We start from the raw sequence: 8,615 nt of genomic DNA on the forward strand, positions 1-8,615 counted from the left end.
CCTCATCTCTGCTGAAGCTAGCTGGGGCCCATTATCACTCACTATCACTTTGAGGATACCGAATCGTGTAAATGTGGCTTTCAGCTTAGCTACATTGATCGATAATGTCCCTTGATCAATAATGGTAGCGTCAGCTCCTGTGTTGATTTTGAAGGCTACTACCACATTCTTTATGGTTAAGCTCACAGTCCATTTATTTTCTCCATTCTTATGATCAACAGCGCCAAGGAAATATGTTTGTTCAGGCTGTTCACTTGTGACTTCCCTGACTGCTTTAGACATTTACGTTCCCAGTGTCCATTCTTGTGAAATTTATTGCACTTACTTTTTAATGCAGGGCAACGTTTTTCATCAGAACGTTGTGGCTTACCACATCTCCCACACTCCCCCTTTGTGTAGGCTCCCTGGCTGCTGTTACCTTGTCTCATGTTGTCATGGCTTTTCTTTCCATACTGTCCACTTTTCCATTTCACCGCGTTAATGTTGGCTAGCTGAGGTTCTGGTCTGTTGGCTTGAAGACTGACGTGTTTCGTTACCACCTCCACATGGCGCACACGGTCAATAACCTGCGCAAGAGTCAGGTCTGCTTTGAGCTGGAATTGGCGCGAAAGTTCTTTGTCTGCAATTCCTACTACAAGACGATCCCTTATATGTTCATCTCTCGTAGCTCCGAACTGACAGTGTTCCACCATTTCATACAATGTCCTAATGTACATCTCCGCCGATTCTCCGGAATGCTACTAATGTTGAGAAGAAGAAGCATGTAGAAGCATGCATGTTCATGTATGACATAGCATCTTGGAATAAAGTACTCGTCAAACTTTCCCATGACTACCTCAAAGTCGTCTTTACCGTCTTCCTCCTCGAACTCAAACAAACTGAATATCTTTTCAGCTTCACTTCGTGCACTCACTTGAATCTCGCCATCTTCTTGGTTGAGTTTTGTGGCTAGCCGATAGCGGCAAAATCTCAGTTTCCACTCACTTATGATGTGGTCCTTATTGTTACGTTGTTACTTTAGGAGGGTCATACAGAGCCACAGAATAAACATACTAATAAACACAGGTCATACATCCAGTACTTCTGCTCTGTTGGTTCCAACAGATGCTTGGGAGAAGGTGTGAGTCTGTGCCACATGAGGAGTCATGACCCACCACATGGGAGAGCCAATCTTTTGAGAGCCAATGTCCATGTGGACTGAGATTAATGTTGTTCTTGTAATGCCCCATCCAAGTTCACTTGTTGCTTGTTTTTGTTTTGTCTTCTTTCGTGACATATTCATTTCATGACGTTCTACCAATTTTCTGGCCTTTTTGTGAAAGTACTAAACTATTGTTTTCCCTGCTGTGTGATTTGAACCACAGGAGGTCATTGCCCCACAGTGCAGTTCGGAGAGAAACGGGACGTTTGTTAGGAAACCTGTTGTGTTGACGAACATATTGGTGAATGATTTATAGAGACTGAACATTTTACACAACACGCTGAATCTTGGGACAGAACATGGCTATGGGTGACCATGTTATGAAGTGGTATGATGAATATGTGATGAGCATGTCCTAAATGAGCAAACTGCAAACTCAACAGCAGTCGAAGAAATCTTTGATTACAAGTTCAAGCGTTTCAATTTCACTGATTTGTTATATTTTTGAACGAAGGTTACCGGTTAAAAACTTCCAAGTTACAAAGTCTGAAGTCAGAGAATGAGCGGACGGCATTAACTTCCATTGTAAAGTAGAATATCTTAAAAAGTTTAAAATATTTAAAAAATCTGAATAGAAGAGTGTGATTCCAAGCTAATCTGAAATTGTTAAAATTGGAATGGAGTCTCTAGGTGTTGTGTGATGTGCAGATTATGTGCAAAAGTCAAGGTTATACGCACTTATGAGGCATTTAGGTTGATATGGTTAGTGACATGTGAATGTGAGAAAGAAGTCGTGGTTGATAGGCCTATAGTAAAGCAGCTGTCCCTCAGTCCCGGTTTGGCCTGCGACACGCAGCAGAGTATTGCAGGTGCTGGAAGTCCTTGATAATCCTGAGCGCTTTCCTGAGCCAGTGTGTGTGGGGTATAGTCCTGTAGGGCTCTCTGCCAAGAATGTGCTCCAACAACCCTGCTCTCAATACTGCACCTGTACAAGTATGAGGATGACTGGGTTCATACCAACCTATTAAGTATGCTCAGGAAGAGACTTGATTCAGCTGACTAACTTGCGGGTACGGGTGCATGCCTCCCTTAGCCTCCTCTAGTCCACAAACTCATTCGAATTATACACTTGAATGAGACATAATTGATTAATTATCTTAAATGTCTATCTATCTTAAATGGTGACATATTCAAATATTAGATTTAGTCTAGCATATTTATCACGTAAGAGTTTTTTCATGTTCGACCGCTGATAGACCCGTAAAAGATCAATAAATCAAGTGGTTGCATGTGGTCTCCTGGTGATTGCCAGTGTTTGCATTAAAACAATTGTTTCAGTGGGCTGCTAGATACGTTCCGGTTTTTACTTCTCAACCATATTCAATGAACAGTGAAAAATAAGAGGACTAGCCTTTATTGATGTTAATAATAAAGGCGAATGTAAATAATAATAGTCCTCTTATTTTTCACTGTTCATTCATTCCTCTTATTTTTCCACTGACGCACACACTTCTGTCAGTACAACACGGTGACGAGTCCCTGCGTCACGTGGAATGACGTCTATAAATAGATCCCGCCTCTTTCGGATAGATGTGTAACAGACTTCCTCCTTGGCAGACGGAACCACTTCCACAACAGGTGGCATTGTACGTATATATAGTTATCAGCGTACATTCAAATAATTTAGTACGGTATTTATTAATATGAAAGCATAACAACATTTCTGTTTGGAAACAACATCAAACTGGACTGTTGTGGCCGCTTCTAGTTCATGTTTAGGACTGATCCATCTGCCGTCCGCCCCTGGAAACGTGACGTAACACTTAGTCAAGTCACTCAGTACAATAGTAGAGAGGTTGTCCGGTGAAACTATATGAACAGAATATAACAGACTATTCGAATGGTTTCCCTCAAGTAGAGTCAACAGAAGTGACCAGACTGTGAAGACTCGGTGGTCGTGACTCGCTCGTCAGACCTTGACCTCTTCTGGACCCCCGAGCAGGAATGACCGCCTCGCTGTTCCTCAGCCGACATCTGGCAGCGCTGTGCGTCTCATCCCGAGGACAACTCTCTGTCAGGAGTGGGTTCTGTTCCGCGTCCCCGTCCAGCCCCAAACGGAGACCCGGGCACACCACCGGGGCAGGAGGGGAAGCGGAAGCCGGCAGCCGCAAGCCCGCGTGGGAGGCGGCTCGAGCATCACGGACTACGGACAACACAGGACCAGGTAGGCTCCTCTAGAGTCAGATGACACGGAGACGGTGGACCCACTCTGCGGCCTACACATCCCCAAAGTGGAATCACCTACACAATGACATGGAGGAAATTACAAATCTAAGAAATAATTCGTATATTGTCGATATGTCTGTCTTTAATTAATCCAATTGGAGTGAGAATGTAATTCCAATAGGCTCCGTAGTTCGGATTAGAGCACAGTCTTCCGTGTTGGCCCCTGGCCAAAGGTTCAGCGGCCGGCTTCTTGTAGTAGCCTGCTACTCACACACTGGCACAGGTTTGGTTGCTATTTTATTTTGTTTCCAGCAGGAAAGTTGGTGGTAATAAGTGGCTATAGATTTTACCTTCTCCTGCACTCAGAAACATGGCACTATCATGTCATTGTTCCATTTGTATTTCCCTATAGCCCTACAGAGGGAGAACATTGTAATGGATCTTCTTTACTGGTACATGTTATGTAACGGGCCTCTTAAGTGAGAGCGTTTCACTCTCTCACTCCTGTGCTCTCATGCGTGTGCATTATGTCACTTTTCACTCTCTCCTTCTGTCTGTTCCCCTTCCAATGGAAGGAATTCGTTTTGAGGTTGATGTGAATTGTACGATTTCAAAGAAGATGTAATGCCAGTATGCCACACTGGTATTCTATTATACTAAGGTAGAATTCAGCTTATTTTGAATTTTGAATTTTTGTTCATTATATTTCAAAACACAGAACCGAATTTTTTTTTTTATGACCGTGCATAACTATTTTTGAAGGCCTTTCTCAGGGATAAATGAAGTCCTAAAACACAAATGAAATTTTAATTTTTCATTTATAATTTTCTTATTTTTCTATTTCCGGCAGCCTTAAAAGAAAAGGCTTCTTTAGCTTAAATCCACACCCACCCAATCCCATCCACCCACACCAACGCAATCCCATCCACCCACACCGACGCAATCCCATCCAGCCACCCCAGCTGAGTGGTCGGGTGGTCACATGATTCACATTCTTCCAGAGCGCTCCAGTTCAGGATTCCTAATAAATGACCAGCTAACACAATTTTTACCTTCTATTTAAACGAACACAGCATCCAAATGACCTACGAATTAAGCTGTGAGTGGTCAGAAAATGCCTCCTTCAACAAGTTAGTACACAAAAGTAGAAATAGTTAATAGAAAAACATGTCTGGTATAATTCCAAAAACTCAATTCTTTCCTCAGTAATCACGCCTGGATTCTTATTACATTCATCTAACTCAATTAGAAGACGTTGGGTAGGCAATTGTGTGTCCCTTCCCCCCGCTGAATAGGTCATCAGTTAAAGGCTGTCTTCAACGTCTCAATACCACCACATGCAGATGGTTCTTACTATAAACGCACAAGTACATACCAGTAGAGCAGACTGGTGGTGAACACAACATCTCAGCACATTTCTGCCTTGCATTCGGACAAAGCGGAACCAAGCGAGCGGAGAGAGGAAGAGACACGGACATTAAGGCAGAGAGCCAAATAGAAGTGAGCAGAGGAAGAAGCTGGCCCATCATAAGAGATTGGGCCGAAGAGGAGATATATTAAGCTGAAGAAGAGAGATTGGGCTGAAGAGCAGAGATTGGGCTGAAGAAGACATTGGGCGTGGGGTTGAATTAAAGGTGAGCGGGCAAATGTTAAAGGGGTAGTTCAGGATTTTGGACATCGGGTCTCATTTCCAATTGAGCCAGTGGGTTATTTATCATTGGAGACTGTTTTCAACACTTTTCATTCATTCCTTCTAGTTGCAGAAATCGCTGGTGCTAGGCTAGCGCAACTCGAGGGGAACTGCTAGCCTGCCAATAAAAACAGTTTTACCCACTCCAAAGTACACCCGACGCAAACCAATTATAATGCCCGACTATCGAGGTAAATGTAAATGTGTTGATAGAATAATATTAGAAATAAAACTATCCTTGTATCGCAATGATCACATTACATTTTGGGGGACTACTTACTAAACTTTACATTACGACAGGATGCCATAGAAAGGGACAGGTTTGACAGCTTCTCAAAATTATACTAGAATATAATTTTTCATGGGACCAGGGGCCTCTACAAATAGTCCTTTTTGCATAGGAAATTTCCTTTCCTAAGGAGATGACCCAGAAGTACTTGGGAGGAAAGGTGGTTTGGATTCTAAAAATGCTTAGGAAAGAAGCCTCGATGCATCCTTTATCCTTTAGCATAGGTTACTCCTGAGCAACCTTTACGAAAGGAAAGGAGATATTGGTATCCCATAATCCTTTACGGTGGCAATATTTAAAGAAACAGGCCACCAACAAAGTTTACCGACTCCACGCGAAACGCAGAGGAGAGTTTTGCAGCGTGCCACGGTCGTGGGCTTTGGTCCATGTGCTCATCACATGTTGGTTGATGAGTAACCAATCAGAGGCTCAGTGGTCCTACCCGAGATGGCAGCAGCTATATTATTCAGTCTTTATGTGCATCAAGTGTTGATACCACGATGCATGGTTTGTTCCATTACCTCATTAGACCACACAATTCTAAAGGTAACGTCATGACCTCATTGGACTGCACGATATTTAAGCTAACATGACCTCATTAGACCACACGATATTAGGGCGTATTCATGCCAGGAAAGTCCTTTAGTTCGCTCTCTTGGTCCGGACCAAAAAATGGTCCAGAGCTAATATCATGACCTCATTGGACCACACGATATTAGAGCTAATATCATGACCTCATTGGACCACACGTTGTAGCACCAATTCCGACTGGTTTCTAGTGGTCAGGACAACAGCATATGGAGGTGTGATTCTGATAAATCCGACCCTGTAGGATCCTATCCTCCGCCCACACCTTTTTACCTCATATTTCTGAATAAACCACTTCTTTAACTTGGACCCTTCTCAAGCATAGCCCTGAAACCACCATACCCCAGCAGGCATCAACATGACATTTCATCCACACTCAAAATTTGTAAGAACGTGTGTGTGTGTGTAATAAAGAACTTGTGGCCGGCCCCTGTTTGATAGACACATGCTGTTTCTTCCTGAGCCCGCCCCCCGTTTGAAATACAACAGGTCAGTTCTTCCTGACCCCGCCCCTGTTTGATAAGACAACAGGTCCGCTCTTTCTGAGTTCCTGAGGTAAAGGGACACTGTTGTTTAGTCCTTCAGTATGCAAGTGTCTCCATCTCCTCTCATGTGCGTCTTCATATCCTTTCAATAGTACTAGCTGAAGGAGAGGCTTCTGGAGGAGTCCTAGCAGTGAGCTTTGTTCTGTGTTCCCTGTTCACTGTACCGCAGGACACACCGTGTGTGTGTGTGTGTGTGTGTAGCCCCTCCCTGAACCCTCCCCTGTCGTCTACAGGACGTCCCATGGGCTCCAGGAGCAGCCGGCCCTTCAGCACCCTGGCCCAGCCGCTCGGTGGGGGGCTTCACCCAGACAAGGAGGCGGACCCCCAGGCGGACCCCGAGCAGCTGCTCCGTCAGTGTGAGGAGGCCCTCCGGAGCCGCCCGGCCCGGCCCCATCGGGACCTGGTCTCCACCCGTACCCCGGCCAACTGCTGCCACCACAGCGCCGAGCCCAGGGTCCGCGTGCTGCAGTGGAACGTCCTGGCCCAGGGTGAGAGTGGCTCCTAACCCCATCCGTCTGTCTGGATTCACTCTTCACCTCTCCCTCCTTTTCCATGAACCTCACTTCTCTCTTCTCTTCTTCACTCCACATTAATGATACCTTTTATTCATCATCATCATCATCATCATCATCATCATCCATATAGTAATACGCAGACACAACAGTAAAAACACACCAAGCTAAAGTCATCCGTAGTCCTACTAAAGCGTACTCCTTCTCTCTCCTCCCCCTGCAGCTCTCGGGGAGGGCAAGGACGGCTTTGTGCGCTGCCCGCTGGACGCCCTAGACTGGCAGGAGAGGAAGTACTTGATCCTGGAGGAGATCCTCACCCACCGCCCTGACGTGGTGTGCCTGCAGGAGGTCGACCACTACTACGACACCTTCCTGCCCGTCCTGAGCAGCCTGGGCTACCGGGGCAGCTTCCTAGCAAAGCCCCGCTCCCCCTGCCTGGACGTGGAGCGCAACAACGGGCCTGACGGCTGTGCCCTCTTCTACAGCCACGAGCGCTTCTCCCCGACAGCCACCGACCACCTGCGGCTCTCGGCCATGATGCTGCCCACAAACCAGGTGGCCATCGTGCAGACACTGCGCTGCCGCTCCACGGGCCGGGGGCTGTGCGTGGCCGTCACCCACCTGAAGGCCCGCAGCGGCTGGGAGAGGATGCGGAGCGCGCAGGGAGCCGACCTGCTGCGCCGCTTGCAGTCCATCACGTCCCGGACCGCAACCTCTGAGGCGGACGCCCCCGCGGGCTGCGAGGCGGACCTCCCCCTGGTGGTGTGCGGCGACTTCAACGCTGAGCCCTCGGAGGACGTGTACCGGCGGTTCCTGGCGTCGTCCCTGCGGCTAGACTCGGCCTACAGGCTGCTGAGCTCTGACGGGCTGACGGAGCCGCCTTACACCACCTGGAAGATCCGCCCGTCCGGGGAGAGCCGGGGCACGCTGGACTACATCTGGTACAGCCACGACTCGCTCAGCGTGGAGACGCTGTTGGACATCCCAAGTGAGGAGCAGATCGGCCCCGACCGCCTCCCCTCCTACCACTACCCCTCGGACCACCTGTCGCTGCTCTGTGACATCAGCTTCAGGGAGCTCCCTCATAGGCTGATGTAACCCCGTGTGGGCGGGCTGCTCAGCTAGGCAATGAGTTTCACTTCACTTGCCTCGTAACGTTATCCTGAGGGAATGAGTTCCACTTCTCTTACCTCGTAAGGCTATCCATAGGGAATGGGTTTCACTTCACTCGTAACGTTAACAGCTGTAGGGGAAATTATGGGATTTGTACTTCCTTTTTTTAGTTTGAAAAAGTTACTTGACACTGGAAAGCGTAACTGTTATTTATTTTCCTTGGACCAGCATCTGCACTTAAGATAATATTAAATATTTTAAAATATTAAATTATATTTTTCTACAAAGGCTAATGGTGTTATATTACGATTGTTTAATTTATTGCTATTTTGTACAAGTTAATTAAGGAATTGTTGCTGTGATAAAATAAACTTAACTAAATTCATAACTTCTTTGGTGTAAATTATATTGTATTTATCACCCCCCCCAAACAAAAAAAATGTGCTCCTGTTCCTAAATGTTGTTCCATAAGACAGGTTTACATTGCTTAGTACATGTGAACATGTGAAGA

The 8,615-nt window shown here is 46.3% G+C and overlaps 1 protein-coding gene across 1 annotated transcript; it reads left to right on the forward strand.

Moving 5' to 3' along the window:
* The first annotated feature begins 2,632 nt into the window (after window positions 1–2,632).
* Window positions 2,633–8,526, forward strand: nocta (nocturnin a). Its single transcript, XM_084469542.1, has 3 exons — window positions 2,633–3,365; window positions 6,713–6,967; window positions 7,215–8,526. Exons 1-3 carry the CDS (start codon window positions 3,146–3,148, stop codon window positions 8,087–8,089), a joined length of 1,350 nt encoding a protein of 449 aa, XP_084325668.1. The 5' UTR covers window positions 2,633–3,145; the 3' UTR covers window positions 8,090–8,526.
* The last annotated feature ends 89 nt before the right edge of the window (window positions 8,527–8,615 follow it).

The sequence above is a fragment of the Micromesistius poutassou genome (genome assembly GCF_964030765.1).
Source record: "Micromesistius poutassou genome assembly, chromosome: 6".
Lineage (NCBI taxonomy): Eukaryota > Metazoa > Chordata > Actinopteri > Gadiformes > Gadidae > Micromesistius > Micromesistius poutassou.

Coding starts and splice junctions, on each gene's coding strand:
- nocta (XM_084469542.1), top strand. CDS start 3,146: ATGACCGCCTCGCTGTTCCTCAGCCGACATCTGGCAGCGCTGTGCGTC. Junction 3,366..6,712: donor TACGGACAACACAGGACCAG/GTAGGCTCCTCT, acceptor TGTCGTCTACAG/GACGTCCCATGGGCTCCAGG. Junction 6,968..7,214: donor GTGGAACGTCCTGGCCCAGG/GTGAGAGTGGCT, acceptor CTCCCCCTGCAG/CTCTCGGGGAGGGCAAGGAC.